The following is a 17112-nucleotide window of genomic DNA, read 5'->3' on the forward strand; positions in this document are numbered from 1 at the left end:
TCCAGGACAGGCTCCAAAGCCGCAGAGAAACCCTGTCTCGAAAAACAAACAAAAAAAACCAAAAACAAACAAACAAAAAAAACAAGAAAGAGAAAGGCAATCCTAACAGCCCATGCGGCTCAGCCGAGGGCAGCATTCACAGGAACCATGATCAAACCGTAAGTGTCCAGTGACCTGACATCCTCTCTAACCCCCGATGGGGCCAGCAACACATGTGGTGCACAGACATACATGCGGGCAAAATATTCAAATGTATCAAATAGAAATAAACAAGGTGGCGATGGATTCAGGGAGCCCTCTGATCTCACGTGCGCATGCGCGAACGCACCGAGCCTAGGCGCTGAGGCACCGGGCTCTGCGGTTCATTTTTATGGCTGTAATAAAGTACCCTGAGAAAAATAAACTCGAGGGGGAAACGAGTTCATGACTACTCAGCTTGCAAGATGCTTGTGCTCAAATGCCTTTTTCCACTCTTTGTGTTTAAATTTTTATTTTATTTTTAGATTTGTGCGCGCACGTACACACATGGGCATATGTAAGTGCAATGCCTGCCCAGGCCAGAAGGGGGCATCAGATTCCCCTGGAACTGGAGTTGCAGCTGCCTGGTGTGGGATCTGGGAACGAATCTCCGTCTTTGGAGGAGTACCAGGTGCTCTTAAACACTGAGGCATCTCCGCAGTCCAGGACCCAAACCCGGTGACTGTTGGTATTCACAAAGGACAGGTCTTCCCACCTAAGGACAGAGACAATCCCATTGCCGGTCGTGGTGGCGCACGCCTTTAATCCTAGCACTCAGGAGGCAGAGGCTGGTTTGAGTTTGAGGCCAGCCTGGTCTGCAGACCGAATTCCAGGACAGCAAGGACTACATAATACAGAGACCCTGACTCAAACAAAGGACAGCAACAAAACACAAAGAGTTTGCCTCAAGCCTGGTCCACAGCCACCCTGATCCACACGGTCCTCCACTGAGACTCCCTCCCACGTGGTCCTGGGTTGCTGCAAAGGGACATTTAAAACTGACTGTCAATGCAAGCTGCTGCGTGGTGAGTCCCTGGTTTCCATCCTGAGCCCCATATATATGCACATAGATTTGGTCACGGTAGAGCAGGAGGATGGACGGAAGGGGCCACTCTCGCGGGAGGCTCCTCTGGACCTGACTGTGCTACCGTGCTCACAGGAGACCAGGTGCTCATCCCTGGACGAGGGCACAACTGGAGCGAGCAAGGTGAGAAGAGCATCAATAGCCCCAGCTTTTAAATTCTACCCACCACCCACCCATCCATCCATCCACCCCCTCCACGAGTGCTCTTAGCCAGGGAGCCTTCTCTCCAGCCCCTCACCGTATTTTTTGAGACAGGCTCTCTCATTTGGACCTGGAGCTTGTAGGTTAGGCTAGACCGGCCCAGCATCTCCTGTTGCTGTGTCTACAGAACACAGAATACGACCAAGTGCCTCCACTCCCTTAAACCTTACATTCATTCATTCGTACGTTCGTTCATTCTTTCATTCGTGTGCCCATCCACCTCGCCCATCGTCTTGCAGTTCCCATTGTGTCCAGCAGAGGGAAGCCGCCCCCGTCTTTCGGGTTGTTTCCTGGAGGAATACCTTGGAGTTTTGTGAGGAATCTGCTTAGAATCCTGGATTTGCACGGAGGGTGCCTGGGTTTCTTGTTTTTCTAGAGACATTAGGGTGCACAGATCACCCCAGGTCCAGGTCCGACGCATGGCTGTTCTGGGGTTCCCAGGCAGGACTCCCTTTTTTCCATTGCTAGGCAGTGGCAGAAAAATATTTAATGAACTGGGGAAGAGGCCCCCCAGATTCACAGGGGGGCTGTGTCTGAGAAGAGGTGAGGCCTGGGTCTCATTTCTCATGTTGTCATGAGGACCCGTTATTAGCAAGGTCTCACACTCGCCAGCTTTCTGGGATCTTCCCTTAGGAGCCTCAGGAACTGACTGGACAGCTCCTAAGCACCCCAAAGCCCAACCGCATCGGCCCCTGCCCCAGGAAGCCCTTTCTGTCGCTGCCTGCAAAGCTTTGGTTCCATCGCTGTAAAATCTGGTCCCAGGGCTGGGGCTCAGTGGGAAGAGTGGTTGCCCAGCCTGCATGAAGCCCTGGTTCCATTCCCAGCATTATATAAAACAGTGGCGCATGCCTGTCCGGTCTCCTCTCAGTCTTGGAGAGGAAGACACAGACAAATCAGTTCAAGGTCTATCCTTGGCTACTTAGAGAATTGGGGGCCTGCCTGGGCTACATGAGACCCTGCCTCATAATCCAGTTTTTTTTTTTTTTAAGCAAGCAGGTGTCCCTTTCCAGGCCCCCATGTACGCCGTGCCCCACAGGTGCCCCGAATCACTCTCACCCACACCCTCTCCCCAACAACTGCCCACCAAGGCTGTGAGCAGCAGCAATGGCGTGCCTGTTCCCTCCCCACACTCCTGCAGCGGACAACTCAATACCAGCCTGGTCTCCGGCTGGGATGATGGCCGGTTTCCTTGGCGACAAGTCCTGCCCCACCATCAGTTGCAGGGTGGGGGCAGGTGTTGGGACCAAGGATCCCTCCTCGTCACGGTGACTCAGCCCATCCGGGCTGCGCTCCCCCCCACCCTCCCAGCCCGGCGGGCGACTCTGCCAGGGTCACAAGTCCCCAGGGCGGTTAGAAAGGCCCTTGAGGCACCTCAGTTGGTCCCACCGCCCTCCCGCCGGCCTGCCCTCCCTGCGCTCTCCCACTCCCTCCCTTCCAAAGGGTTTTAAGGGCTCCATTTTTCAAAGTCTTATCTGGAACCAACAGTCCACACCCACCTGGCCTGCCCCTCCAGGATGAGGGGCACTTGGGAGCTGAAGGGTCACAGGGCGGGGTCACCCACCGGGGGCAGCCAGGGGTAAACCGAGTCAGCGAAGAGCACACCGCCCAAAACTTGGATACACACACATATATATGTATACACACACACATATATATGTATACACATCTGTATAGACACACATGTACGCATACACACATATGCATGTACGCACACATACACACATACATGTACACATATGTATACGCACATATATGTATATACACACATATATGCATGCACACATATATATACATATATGTATATACACACATATATGTATATACACACATTTATATATATATGTTCTCGCTCCTGTAGCCCAGGCTAGCCTAGAACTCCCGGCCATCCTTCGGTCTCCCCAAAGCTGACAGGCCTGTGCCACCGCGCCAGGCTGAGCTCTGCCGTTTAAAGAGTCATTTGCAGGAGGCAAGGTGGCAGCTGGGAGAAGAATTAGAAAAAGATGGCTGGAAAGGAAACAGGTGACTAGGAAGGCAGAGAAAAGCTGACCCAGAACAGGCTGGGCAGTGAATGAGCAGATCAATTGTTTGTGAATTAATCCACTGATAAGGGCTCCGCGTCCCCGGAAGTACGTCCTGGCACCCAAGGGTGGCCACAGTTTTCAAACACCTGATTGTGGACCGGGCTGGAGCCCAGCAGTGAGAAGCCGCGGGCGGGTGGCAGGGTGTGGACGAGTGGGCCCCTGGGGAAACCTAGAAGCTCCCCAGCTGAGCATCCATCGGGACCCTGCAGAATCCAGAAAAGTAAAATAATAATAATAATAAGGCACATGCCAAGAGTTCATCTTCAGCTGCACTGAGGTGGGGTTTAAGATTAGGTTTAGGGCTTGGGCTACAGGAGACTCTCAAAAACAAATCGTAATTACTTTTGAGAGATTTGTGCGGCCCAGCCAAAGGGAGGAGGAAGGGCAGGTGCAGCGAGGAGGAGGGTAGGCTGGAGGGCTGTGCCCCCTCCCAGCAGCGGGGATCCCCAGGCTCTCTGCTCAGTCAGTGCCTTAACTGCCTTGGCTTTCCGGGCTCCAGAGCTGCGACTTCCCCACGGCCACAGGGCGGTGTTGAGGGGTCGCCCAGGCTCTGGACGTGGGGGGCGCCCCAGGCTTTAGATGTGGGAGGCACCCCAGGCTCTGGACGTGAGGGACGCCCCAGGCTTTGGATGTGGGGAGGCGCCCAGGGCTTTGGACTTGGGGGGGGGTACGCCGACTCAGAGTAGGGGGCACCGTCTCAGAGGGGGCGTCTGGGTGTAAACGGAGGCATGGATCGTCTACTGGCAGCCTGGGCACAGTGTCTCAAGTTGAATAATCCTGTACCCCAACAGCACAGGGTCCCCAGGCCTCTTCCCCTGGGGTGTCCACACCAGGGACCTCCTGCCGCCTCTTTAGCGGGTTCTCTTTCTCTCTGTGGTTTTTCAACGTGACCATAATTCTGTAAGTCTCTCCGCTGTCTCCACTGGCAGGGCTCCCAGATGAGGGAGGGTCCGGGTCACTTTGCCTAGGGGAAACTGGGGCCACAGGTGTCACAGAGCAGCCTCAGGATCACGTGAACCTCTCAGTCACCACCCCCCTCCGGGCCCAGCCCCGCCCCTCCCCCTCCAGCACAGCCTAGGGTATTGATCACGGCCTATTTTTAATTAAAAACTTGATTCAAACCAGCTTGAACTCCCTGGTTAAAGCAGGCTGTGTGCTAATACAAAGGGGCCGCGGGGGCCGGCCAGCCTCCGGCAGCCTCCTGGTTTTTGTTCCTCACCTGTCCTGCGTCAGCCCTGTTCTCAGGGAGGACTGAGGGAGCTGCAGGAGAAAGGCTGTCCCGGGAAGATGCCTCATGCAACTTAGGGGCTCTGGCCCGGTTTGTGCTTCAGGTTGGACAGGGGGTAGCTGATAGGGGATCTACAGGGCCTTAGTTCAGGTGAGGAATTTAGTTGAAAGGGGCTTAAGTTTTTCTGTTCTTTTTGTTGTTGTTTTGTTTTGTTTTCTGAGACAAGGTTTCTCTGTGTAGTTCTGACTGTCCTGGAACCCACTTTATAGATCAGGCTGTCCTCGAACTCACAGAGATCCTCCTGCCTCAGCATCCTGAGCACTGGGATTGAAGGCATCAGCCACCTCCGCTCAGCTAAAACTACATTTTGTTTTGTGTGTATATGAATGTGGCTGGGGTCACTCCCACCATGTGGGTCCCCAGGATTGACCCCAAGTCCTCAGACTTCGCCTTTCCCCACTGAGCCATGTAAACTCCCCATCAAGTCAGCCCAGCCTCTTGCCAAGCAGTCACGGGGTCAATTGTCTACCTTCTGTCTACCAGACTCTGGTGTGGTCACAGGAAGTGGCCATTGGGTCTGAAGGAAGGTGTGAACTTGGCCTCAGACACTGGCATCAGGAGGGGACAGGAAGTTACAGTGTCCAGTTGAGTCAAAGCCTTCCTTCTCCCCTGAGGGTCTCTGAGGACTCCTGGGCAGTGTGTGCATGTGCGTGTGAGTGGACAGGCGCGCGCGCGCATGAGTTTGTGTGTTCCTGTGTTCTAGGACAACTCACCAGTGCCTGGGATATTGTCACCTTCGTGAGAGCTGGAGGCCAAACACAGGCCTCAAAAACACTGTGATTGCTTGGTGTGTCAAGGACTACCAGGTACTGCTCCTTAAAGGACCACGTCTTTCCCAGTGAGGGGCTGGGGGCGTGGTCAGGTGTTAGCGTGCTGAGGAGGCCTTGGTCTCAGCGCTGTGAGAAGTTGTAAATCTTTCCATTGCAATCTTTGGGGAACTAGCAGGTCAGCAGGTCCTTATCCTGAGCATCCTCTTGGGAATGGTCTGCCCTGGGGACATGGCCTCCTGCATCCCCTTGGGAATGGTCTGCCCTGGGGACATGGCCTCCAGCTGCCGGGTATTCTGGGTGGCACCTGCAATGGCTCCACTTTTGTTGTTGTTGTTTTTCCAGACAGGGTTTCTCTGTAACTTTAGAGCCTGTCCTGGAACTCGCTCCGTAGACCAGGCTGGCCTCGAACTCACCGAGATCTGCCTGCCTCTGCCTCCCACGTGCTGGTATCAGAGTGTGCCACCACAGCCCAAATAGTGTCTTCACTTTTTCCCCATGTGGGCTTGTGCCACCCACCCACCCGGTTCCTTCCCAGAGTCCCTGCTGCTCTCTCAGGCGCTTGTGCGACTGTTCCCATTTCTCAGATTAGGAAACCGAGGCTGAGACCTTTGTCTAGAATCGGTCAAGGATGAGACAGAGGTGAATACAGCCTTCAAAACAGTCTTTCTAACCCCTGCGGGGGCTGAACCTCCTGTGTGTGGGGGGTGTCTGTCAGCCAGAGCATCTGATGTTTACACAAGGACTCCTGGCCTTTAAGAAAGAGAGGCAGGACTGTAGCTCAGTGGGGAGAGTCCTGGCCTGACACGCATGGGGCCCTAGTCCCAGCCCAGCGCCACATAAACCAGATATGATGGCATATGCCTGTTACCCCAGCACTCAGGAGGTGTAGGCAGGAGGGAGGATCAAGAGTTCAGAATCAGCCTCAGCCAGCCTGGATTACAAGGAAACCCTGTCTCACGCCTCAGGTGGTACACAAGGGACCGGGCAGCTGGCCCCATCTCCTTGGGTCGCAGGCCTTTCTGCCAGCCAGCTGCCTCTGCCCCAGCCCCCTGTGGCCCCCCAGAGAATCAAGCACCCCACAGATCTACCATCGTTTCCTGCCTCAACTTCTCCATGCTCTTCCCACCTGTCCATACGCAGGTTCTGTCTCCCTTCCCAGTGTGTAGCGACCTAAGGCAGAGGCTGAAGAAGGGAGGGTGTATGTGTTCATGCATGTGTGTATGGTGGTTGTATGGTGTCTATGTGTAAATATGGTGGTGTGGTGTGTGTTCATGCATGTGTACACAGAGTGTGTGTATGGTATGTGTATGTATGGCGTGTGTATGTTGTGTATGGTTTGTGGTGTGTGCATGCAAGTGTGTGTGTGCGCGTGCATGTGTGTGTATGGTTTGTGGGGGGTGTGCGCGTGCATGTATGTGTGCATGCATATGGTGAGTGTGTGATGTGCATGGTTTGTGGTATGTGTGCCTGAGTGTGTGTGTGTGTGTGTGTGTGTGAATTCCTGTCCCCTTCTTTGAATGTCTTATTATATATGTATATTTTTTTCTGATCAGTTACAAAAAAAAGAATTTTTTTTCAGTCCAGAGTTGCAATTTAAACAATATTTGAAGCCGGCCGAGGCTATCGACCTGCACGGTGATGAATCACAGACGGTAATTCGAATTCATCGACCGCCCCACCCGCCAGGAGCCTCCCCTCCCCCAGCTGGCTCCCATAGTCACAGTCGCTGTTGCTGGGGTATCTGTGGGGGGAGCGCAGCTCAGAGAGGGGACTCTGAGGTGGGATGGGAGCAGATACAAATGTCCCCCAACATGGTGGGAAAAGTGTTTAGGGGGCCAGAGCCTGGACCCCAGTGGCTCCCCCATACACACAATGGATATTTTACATTGGGGAAACTGAGGCTTGGGGGGGACAATGCACACTGAGGTAGGGCTGGGATTCTGGGGCTCTTTGCTGTGTTACCTGGGTAGGACAAAGAAAGGAATGACCCTCAGTGGTCTCCAAATGAGGAAAGGGAAGACTGTGATGCTTTCCTGGAGCTGGGGGGCAGGAGCAGCCAGGGGACCCCGGCTTGAGCTCAGCCACCTTCGGCGCCATGGCTCCTCCCTTTCTTTGTCTCCAGTCTTTCTTTCTGTTTCTTTCTGCTTTGGTCTCTTTCCCTCTCTCCATCCCTCTATATTTTCTCTGTCTCTCCAACTCACCTCTCTCCACCTCTCTCTTTCTCCCTCTCTCTTTGACTCATTTCTCTCCATCTCTTTCTCTTTTCCTCTCTATTTTCTGTCTTTTCTCTTCCACCTTTCATTTCTTCTCCATCTCTCTCTACTCTGTCTTTCTGTCCATCTGTCCATCCATCTATCTGCCTATCTATCAATCATCTATCTATCTATCTATCTATCCATCCATCCATCTATCTATCGATCATCTATCTATCTGTCTGTCTGTCTATCTATCCATCCATCCATCCATCCTCTATCATCTCCCCTCCACACTCTGTCCCCACACTATCCCTTTCTCTCACTGTTTTTTGCTTTGCAGGATACTCTTAGGTTGGTAGCACTGGGGACAATGTTTTCCTAGTGAGGCTGTGACTTGCAAGGAGAATTTTCCTCATGGGCTCATGGAAGCCAAGGTCCAATTTTGCCCCAAGTAGACACACAAGGGGGTGATGCTCCCGGTCTGGCACTGGTGTGGGGACACCTGCAGGCCTCGGGCTGTCACCAAAACACAGTATGTTGAAGGGACTTGCCTGGCGCCTCCCCCACCCGCTAAACAGCACAATTTACCGCCACTTAACTGCTTTCCATTTGTGCAGGGACCAGAACTAAAGACTGGGACCTAATGACCCTGGTCGGGCTGGCTGCCACTTCTGGCTGCAGTGCCAGAGTGTGGACCCTAAGGTAGGTCTGGAATAGGCCAGGTCTACCATCTTCATTATCTGTAACAGTGTGCGCCCCGCGTGTGCTCAGCATTCAGCACCTCACATGATACAGTCCCCGAGGAGGAGACTTTGCCCACCTTAGCGGCACAAGAAAGGACGAGTCTAGCCTCAGTTTCCTGTCTGTAATAACACAGAGGGCCAGCAGCCTTGGTGTTGATGTGAATTTAGACCCAAGGCTCCGGGACCCTGCACCTAAGAGATGTCCCAAGGCACCTGCAGTGTGGTTGCCTTTTGTATGGTGTCCACCTAAGACCAACTGAAACACTACCTTGACCAGCAAGGCCGCTGAAGGGTGCAGGGCAGGGAGTGTCCCTGTGTTACAACACAGAATGTGGTGACAGTCACCCAGAAGCTTGTGGCCCTGACTGCACTGGTCCCTGGCGATCCCACTTGAGGACAATCAGCGAGGTGAAGGAGAGGGGCTGTGTGTTGAGACGCGTCATTATCCCAGTTAGGTCACCAGCAACGGGACCCTTCAGATAAACCTGTGTTTCTCGCCTGCCTACCTACTGATCTCAAGTAGTCATCACACGGAGGAGGAAACTGAGGCTGGCTGCAGGAGGCCAGGAGGCTCAGGGCTTGGAATGTTGAGACAGGAGCAGGTGTCTAAGGCTTCAACCAGGTCGGCTTCTACCCACCCTGTACCACCCAGTATTCTGCTTCTCTGCACCGCCCCCCCCCCCAATGCTTGCAGGGTGGCCTGGGGATACAGTCAACCTGGTGCTCGGCTAGCTGGCTTGCTCCTGCTTCAGGGGCGCCTTCCCGAGCCCCGGCTGCCCCGCCCCTCTCTGTGTTTGTGTGCAGAGGGATCGATGACTCTCTGGAAACCGCTATTGTCCCTAGAACGGGGTACACAGCTCCCTCCCCACCACGCTCTGCCTACACCACCGGCTTTCTGGCACCCCACAAACACACGGGATGTAGGGTACTAGACACACACACACTCACAGATAGGGTGGGAGCAGATAGATTAGACCAAAGGAGGATACAACGGGCTCCCCAGGGGCTGGCTGGTGTGCGTGTGTGGGAGAGTCTCAGGCAAGACACGAGGGAAGGAAAGAATAAAGAGAGAATGGACTGGGAACCTGAGCTCCGGTCCAAAGAGAGCGACTGCCATTTGTCCCGGTGGATGGAGAGAAGTAGGAAGGGGACAGAGAAACCAAGGACAGCAAGGCCCGGGGAGCCACCGCGGGTGTGAAGGCCTCTGCTGGATGCCACGGAACCCAGGGTCCCATGGGTCGCCCCTCCCCCCAATCTCAAATGACCTTTGCCAGCAGCCAGAGGGGGGAGGGAGAGGGGACTAGCGGATCGATCGGTGGCAGGGGTTGAGCTACACAGGAAGAGAGATCGGTGCTGGGGCTGGGGGCCAAGCGGTGGCCAGGCCTTGGCTGAGCATAGTCAGCCACCCGGCGCTTTTTGACTGGGTGCAGGGAGGCGCCGGTGGGCCCTCTTGCAGGGTGGCTATGAGGAGGGGAGTGGCACCTTCTGGTCGCGGGGGGGGGGGACACACTGGATCAGGAACCGAAGGAGTGTGCCGCGCGCGCGCATACACGGGTCTACGCGAGGGCTGTTTTAGTTTAGCGCCAAAGACACTAGACACCTACACAGTCCCCCAAAGACACCAGACACCCTACACAGTCCCCCAAGACCACGGACGGCGACGACTGTGCGATCTTGGCGATGCAGACCCGAGGTCAGCCTCCTAGGCCAGGGGAACCCCCCCCCCGGCCGACCGAGACTCACTCTCCGGGGGCCCTAGATAGTCAGTTCCTCACCCTAAGCCAAGTGTGTCCCCCCAGGGCCAAGCCTCTGGGGCCCTAGTCCCTACCTGCCAGGCGCAGCGCCGACATGCGCTGGAACTCGGGCTCCTGCAGCCACTTCCACATCCTGCGGAAGGTCTCGCGACCGGACTTGAGCTTGCTCCAAGGCTTGGGGTTGCGCAGCAGGTCGGAGAGGGTGCCCTGCGAGCGGCACAGGATGCGCTGCGCGAAGATGGCCTGCGGGATGCTGTAGCGCTTCAGCTCGGCGGTGATGCGCTGGGCCACCTCTTTGGTGTTGATCTCTTCGGCTGCGGCGCCGGCTCCCGGGCCGCTGCCACCTCCGCCGGCGCCACCGCCCCCTCCGGGGCCACCACCACCTGAGTGAGGCCCGTGAGCCCCAGCCGCGGCCAGCCCGCCCAGCGGAGCCAGCAAACCCGCGGCCGCCCCGCCAGCCGCCCCGCCGCCTCCCGCGCCGCCGCCGCCTCCAGGAAGCCCTCGGGCCAGCGCGTCCTCCGCGCGTCCCAGCAACGCGGCGTGTGGCTCGAAGGCGGCGGGTGGCAGTAGTTTGTCCCCGGCCAGGTGGCCCGGAGCCCCGTAAGCGGCGAGCGGCGGCGGAGGAGGCGGTGGCGGCTGCGGGGCGCTGTGCAGAGCCGGGGGCAGCGCGCTGGGCAGCGGCGACAGTGGCGACCCCATGGTGGGCAGCTCCTTGCCATAGGGCCCGTAGAGGTGGCCCACCGAGGCCAGCGCCGCCCGCTCGTCGCGCATAAGGGTGAAGCTGCCGCTCACGCTGGCCGCCAGGCGCTGCGGAGGGGGCGGTGGAGGCGCGGTGGCCGGGTGAGGGTGCGCGTGCGGGTGGCCTCCGTGCGCCCCGGCCACCGCGTGCTGGTGGAACTTGTCGGCTACGGCAAGTGCCTTTTAATCTCTGGCCCGTATGGCCCTTCTGGCACACCCCCTGAATCCTTGGGGTATGATCACACGTACCCCGAACTCAGTTGATACCCCATAAGAAGACGTGGCTCTTTTTCAGGCTCAACCCCGTATGCATAAAATAATAATAAACCTCTGCGGGGCTGAAGTGGGGAAGTGCGGAGGTTCTCAGAACAATCACGATCTATATTGACTTCAAGTACAAGGAAAAGCGGGTTTGGGACTCAGTTTCCTCAGTTGTGGAACTGCCCAGCCGCGGGACTTTCAGAAATCCCTCTGGAGCGGGGGCGTGTATCTTTAATCCCAGCAGGGCAGAGGCAGGGCAGAGGCAGAGGCAGGGCAGAGGCAGGCGGATTTTGGTGAGTCCAAGGTCAGCCTGGGCTAAGCAGCGAATTGCTACGCAGCCAGGGTTACTTAGTAAGACCTTCTATCAAAACAATAGAAAACCTTCCCAGTGGGTAGCGGGACAAGATGGCACACGCCTTTAATCCCAGTATGCCAGAGGCAGAGGCAGGCGGATCTCTGAGTTCGAGGCCAGTCTGGTTTACAGACTGAGTTCCAGAACAGCCAGGGCTACAAGAGAAACCCTACAAGAGAGAGAGAGAGAAAAAAAAAAGCAAATAAAAGAAAGGAAGGAAGGAAGGAAGGAAGGAAGAAGAAATTCCTTCTAAATCTAGTGTGTGACGACCCTCCTGCCCACACAGTGCCTGGGTTCTAGAAATATCTTGGCTGAGGTCACCTGTATGCAGACCTGCTTGGGTTTTTCCTGAGACTAAGGGAGCCTAGGAACTCTTTCTACAGCCTTTAGACAGAGAGGGAGGAAGGAGGGCTCACAGGGGGCTTATCTTCCTGCCCAAGGCACCTGGAAACAAGATCCCTCATGAGTAGGTAGAAAAGAGTTCCTAGAATGGCCAAGCCAGGCCCTAGGGGGTCCAGAGTCTAGGTCAGGAGGGGACCCCAACTTTGTTCCAGCTCTCTCTCCCTTCTTTTCCCTGCCCTAAAATCACAGGTTATGTGAGCATGCCTGCCCCCAGCAATGGCTTGGTCTTGGGCTATTGGGCTGAAGAGAGACCATCCCAATAGAGGATGTGACAGCTACGTTGTGTCCTTGCTCCAGGTCATACCAGAGCCTTCTGTGTTCCTCAGTTTCCCTTTTCACTCTGACCCCGTGGGAGCAGAGGAGCTGTGGAGGAAGGAACAGCCACTAGTGTGTATGTGTGTGTGTCGGAACCAGGGCTTCCTGCTCACGGACTCAGGTGACAGGGCAGCTAGTGTGTGTGTGTGTGTGTGTGTGTGTATCGGACTCAGGGCTTCCTGCTCACGAACTCGGGTGACTCACGGACTCGGGCAGAAGAGGATCAGCAAGTAGAGTTCCACATTTTCCCGCCTTGGTCCCTGTGGGACAGGGTTGCAGAGTGTACTCTTTTCTGTCTGTTTTTACCCAGCAACCTCCCGAAAGGTCAGAAGCCTGAGGGTGTTCTCATCTGGGGTGTCTAGACAATTTTGGGGTACACACATCTTCCAGATAGAATGGGGGAGGCGAGGAGAGGAACTGATCTCACCACTTGGGTTTCCTCTCCATGTGGTGATGAGGTAGGGGGTACCGGCTGTGGCCAGGCTCACAGTCAAGTCTGAGGTCCCCAAGTCTACTCTGCCACATTACAGATAATTAAAAATAATCGTGGGGTGTGGAAATCAATCCTCCACCATTAGCCGATAACATCCAGAGCTTCAGGAAGCGAAGAGCAGAACCATGGTAGCATAGCAGACAGGGGGCTGACTGAGGTGTTTATGAATGGAGAAACAAGAGGAGGCTAGAAGCCCTTTCAAAGGCTTGCACCCAGGGATGCTCCTGTGGACGGGTTGGGTTGGGAGGATGCTAGCCACCTGCGGTGGGGGGCTCCTGTGGAGGGGGTCGGGATGATGCAACCCCATCCTCATTCCCTCCTGTGCTGGTTCTTGTTTTAAGTAATAACCAAGGTGGATTTTCCTCCTGATGAGTGAGGGATCCATTTTGAGGAAAAGAAGTTGGTGGGTGACTTTGAGACGAGGGGGTTATTTATGTTGAGTCAGAATACCCTCGGGTGCCACACACACCCTTTTGAACTGCCTAGATTTAGAAGGGGCCTCTCAGCCCCACGAAGGGACTTTTTCTGGCGTGTGTGCAGCCTGTGCTTAAATCTTCTCTCTGCAGGGTCTGTGGAAAGATGGAGTAAAAATCTAGGGGTCCCTTCAGAACCGCACCGCTTCATCGCCCCCCTCCGCCCCAGAACTGCCCCCCCCGTTAGTAATTAGTAAAATAGAATTGAGTGGGGCCACGGGGGCGGGGGCGTGCGGGTGGCTGGGGCCTGATCGATCTTGGGTCATTAGCAAATTGAGGGTGGAGGAGGAGAGGGCTGGAGGGGGGCACAGGGCGCCCCCATCTCCATACCCGTGGGGACCTAAGACAACTCATGGAAGCTCCCAGTAGGAAAATCAGAGGTGGAGTCCAGGAGTCCTGGAAAATGGCCTCTGGGTGTCTGGGATGTACTGGGCTGCTCCAGGCTGTCGCCAGCTGTCTCTGTGCTCAGCCCAAGTATGGGAGGTTTCGGGGTCTCGATTTCCGGGAGGGCTGTGAAGGTCGGGTGAGCACAAGCGACAAGGGTGTTGGGGGATCTGCACGGGCTGCGCGGGAGGAGCAGTCGGCTGCCCCTTCAGCCTCCAGGACTCCTCAGGGGTCCTTGTCTGACGCCCTCATTTTAGCTAAAAATGGATGCAGGGGCTTGAAACACCCAAAGTTGTGCCTTGAGCCGGGTCACCCAGCCTCCTCCGACAGGCCACGGTTTATTATTTCTCACGGAAATGAGAGTCTCACCCGCTGCACACCTGTCCCCGCTATTCTCACCGGGGACGCTGGCGACTGTCTCCTCCAGTTCAGTAAGAGCTGGATGGCCCGCAGGTCCCCGGGCCAGCCTTTCCCACACCTGCAAGCTTTGCGGATCTGTTCCCCACAGCGCAGCGCCTGGCCTTCTCCGTTGGGGATGTGCTGAGGGTGGGTGTAAGATGCATGTGATGGGGACAGACGAGAGGTGTCGGGTCTGGGGTGGTCCCGAGGTTCTCTGTCGGGTGTGGGGTTGCACACATATTCTGAGTGTGGTGCACCGGGGCTCACCCAGGGCGCACGCGGCACCCCGAGATTCCTTGCACCGCCCGGGGCCTGTGCCAGCTTCGCCTGTGGCAGCTTCCCGGGGCTGCTCCGCGACAGCTGCGCCCGATCGATCCCCGAAGGCCCCGCGTCTCCATCGAATCCGCATCGCTCTGGGCCGCGGCGCTGCGCAAACACCCGCTTGTTTGCAGCGGCCCCAGGGGCTGCGGGACCGCATGCCGGTGCAAGGACCCTCAACCTCTCAGGTTCCAGGACCGCAGTGGCGGGGAGAGATCCCCATTCTCGACCCGGATCTGCCCGCCCGCTACCCTGCCGCTCGGGGTTTCCCACCCAGAAAGCAGCCGCTGGCTCTGTGGGACCCCAGAGGAGAGAGAGGGCCCAATGCTGAGAGAGGGAAGCCACCTGATGCTTCCCTCCTCTGATCGCTCTTCCTTTGTCCTTCCCTGCTTCCTTCTCTGACAGGGTCTCCTGTAGCCCAGGCTGCCCTCAACCAGGCTCCTGGCCTTCCAGCCTTCCAGCCTGGGGTGAGGACTGCAGACCCCGCTTGTCTCCAATCTCTCCACCATGAGCTTGGGGAAAATGAACTGTCCTTACATGCGGGTTGGGGAAACTGAGAGAGGCCTGATCTGGAGCTACCGGAGGGTCGGGCAGGAGCAGGGGCCAGGTAGGGGCCTCCTGGATGCCCCCACTCTGGGGTTCGCGTCCACTTGGATTGAACAAGGAACCCCGTGGCGAGGTGCTGCCAGGCCAGGACCAAGCCCTGTGCCGGGCTGAGGGGACTCCGGAGACCCCCTGCGCACACCTCCAGGGCAAGGCTCCCCGTAGGGTTAATAAAGCACAGGCGTCCTGCCCCGCGTGGCTCCGCGGGTCTCTCACGGGAAAGACACCCTGAAGTGTCCCACATGGCTGGGGAGGTTTGCCGGAGCCATAGCCTGGGAGAAGACCCACAGCCAGGCGCACGTGGGCCACCCCGGATGGCGTCTGTCCCTGACCCTCCACAGCTTGGCTGGGGTCAGAGAGCGGGTGAGGCCCGGCTGGAACGCGCCATCAACGCGTCATTTATCAGAACACACCCGTTCCTTTCCGCCGGCCCAGCGGGTGGGGAAGGAAGGGGCGTCCCTGAGGACAGCTTGGCAAGGCTCCTACGTCTGTCTTCCCTTTGGGATTGAGCGAAAGGGGTACAGTTCCGTGGGACAGGAACTGCACCTGCAGAGCTGGCGGAGGAGGTCGCTACCCACTGTAGAGAACGGTCAACTCCCTTCCCTTGCTGGGGAGGGGAAGACAAACACTACCCCTCCACCCAAGCAAGACTAGGACAGCAGCCTTTCCCTTTCTGGAGCCAGAGGTCCTAGTGGCTGGGTTTTGTAGGGTGTGTAGGAGTTTGGGTCCGCAGAAGGGGCTAAGAGCATTGAAAGCAGAGGTCTACCAGCAGTCTAGTTCAGGGATCTTACCGGCCCACGTCAGGAAATGTTTGGTGAGTGAGTCAATCAGATAAAGCCAGGAACTAGACTGGGGTGGGCCAGACGGAGAGCCAGGTTCTGCATGGTGCCGAGCCCACACAGAGGACAAGGGGTGGAAGCCGGCTTGGAGTTAGGTCCCGCTGGCCCCCTGGGGTATCCAGGTCGACCCAGGCTGGTGGGTCAGTCTCGCTGGCACCGTGGCCCCTCCCGCCACCCACCAGTCGGAAGACAGCAGCCTGAAATGAGACGTCCCCAGTGTCTACGATGTCCTGGACCTGCTTGTCAGGTGGATCAGCCACCGCTGGGGCCACAGCCACAGGGGGAGGAGAGGAGGCCCTGGGGACAGACCCCAGAGCTGTGGGCTGCAGGGCCATCCTTCTCCCTGGCCTCAGTTTCTCCTACTGGGCAAGCAAAGAGACAGACCACGGGCATGTTGGGGGGTCTGGGGACCCATCTTACTTCCCTCTTCTCCCTCCCCTCCTCCTTCCTCCCCAACAAGCTCTGTTGTCTAGACTAAGTCGCAATCCCTGCGACAAACCCCTGGCTCCCCTCTTCCTTCTCTCTACTTCTAGGAGACTGCAGGGTGGTGGGGACAGGGCACATAAGGCAACCTCTTGGTTGTTTTACAAGTGGGGAAACTGAGGCACACCCAATCACCTGCTTCCTAGAGCAGGTACCTCTCAACTGAAGGCCCATGGGGAACAACACCACAGCCCTGCACCTCTGCAGGAACAATGGGGAGACTGTTCCAGCTGACCCTCAGGCTCTGTCCGCAGGAGTCCCTGCTGCCTAGGATTTGATCTCAGAGAATCAAGCATTCACAGGCGGCCCACAGCACGGACCCCTGTGGAGCCTCCTTTCCTCCATCTGGACGCGGGACTAGCACCAGCCTCCGCTGGGGATGCTTGCAAGAGACTCAGGAAAGATTTGTGGCAAATGGGGATTCCCAGGTCCGCCCAGCCTCAAGGGGAGAGAACCAAGCAGTGGAAGGGTCGGAAGGAGTGGGGGTGGGGAGTGCAGTGGAAACTTCACCCCAGCCCCTGGCATCCAGGCACCCAAAGAGTCTTGAGTGCTCAGGTGGAAACTCCATCCCAATCTCCCTCCCCCCTCTCTCTCCAAACCCTGCTGCATCTCAGAAAGCTCTCCCCAGAGATGCTCAAGACCTCGCCCACCAGAAAACAGAGGCATGGTTGGTTTTGTGGTCTTCCTTTCCTGTCTCCTCTCTGGGGGCCTGGAAAATCACCCAGGAGCATTGTACCCATTAAACCTGGGCTTTTTCTAATTTGGTTCAATTTGGTCTGATTTGGATTGCTGTGTCGGCAGAGAGGCTTATGGGGTACACAAGCTTTTCATGGAGGCTGGGAGGATGGGACTGGGAGGGTGGAGGCTGGGAGGATGGGACTGGGAGGGTGGAGGCTGGAAGGGTGGAGGCTGGGAGGG

The 17112-nt window shown here is 56.8% G+C and overlaps 1 protein-coding gene across 1 annotated transcript in view; it reads right to left on the bottom strand.

Moving 5' to 3' along the window:
- Onecut3 (one cut homeobox 3) overlaps positions 1–17112 on the bottom strand; it is a 34900-nt gene that overhangs the window by 5279 nt on the left and 12509 nt on the right. The window contains exons 2-6 of the mRNA XM_005372455.3: positions 15891–16008; positions 15664–15721; positions 14219–14415; positions 13952–14092; positions 10209–11052 (exon numbers count right to left, since the gene is read on the bottom strand). Of these exons, the coding sequence (XP_005372512.2) occupies positions 10209–11052; positions 13952–14092; positions 14219–14415; positions 15664–15721; positions 15891–16008 (1358 nt within the window). The remainder of the gene's footprint in view (positions 1–10208; positions 11053–13951; positions 14093–14218; positions 14416–15663; positions 15722–15890; positions 16009–17112) is intronic.

The sequence above is a fragment of the Microtus ochrogaster genome, linkage group LG1 (assembly GCF_000317375.1).
Source record: "Microtus ochrogaster isolate Prairie Vole_2 linkage group LG1, MicOch1.0, whole genome shotgun sequence".
Lineage (NCBI taxonomy): Eukaryota > Metazoa > Chordata > Mammalia > Rodentia > Cricetidae > Microtus > Microtus ochrogaster.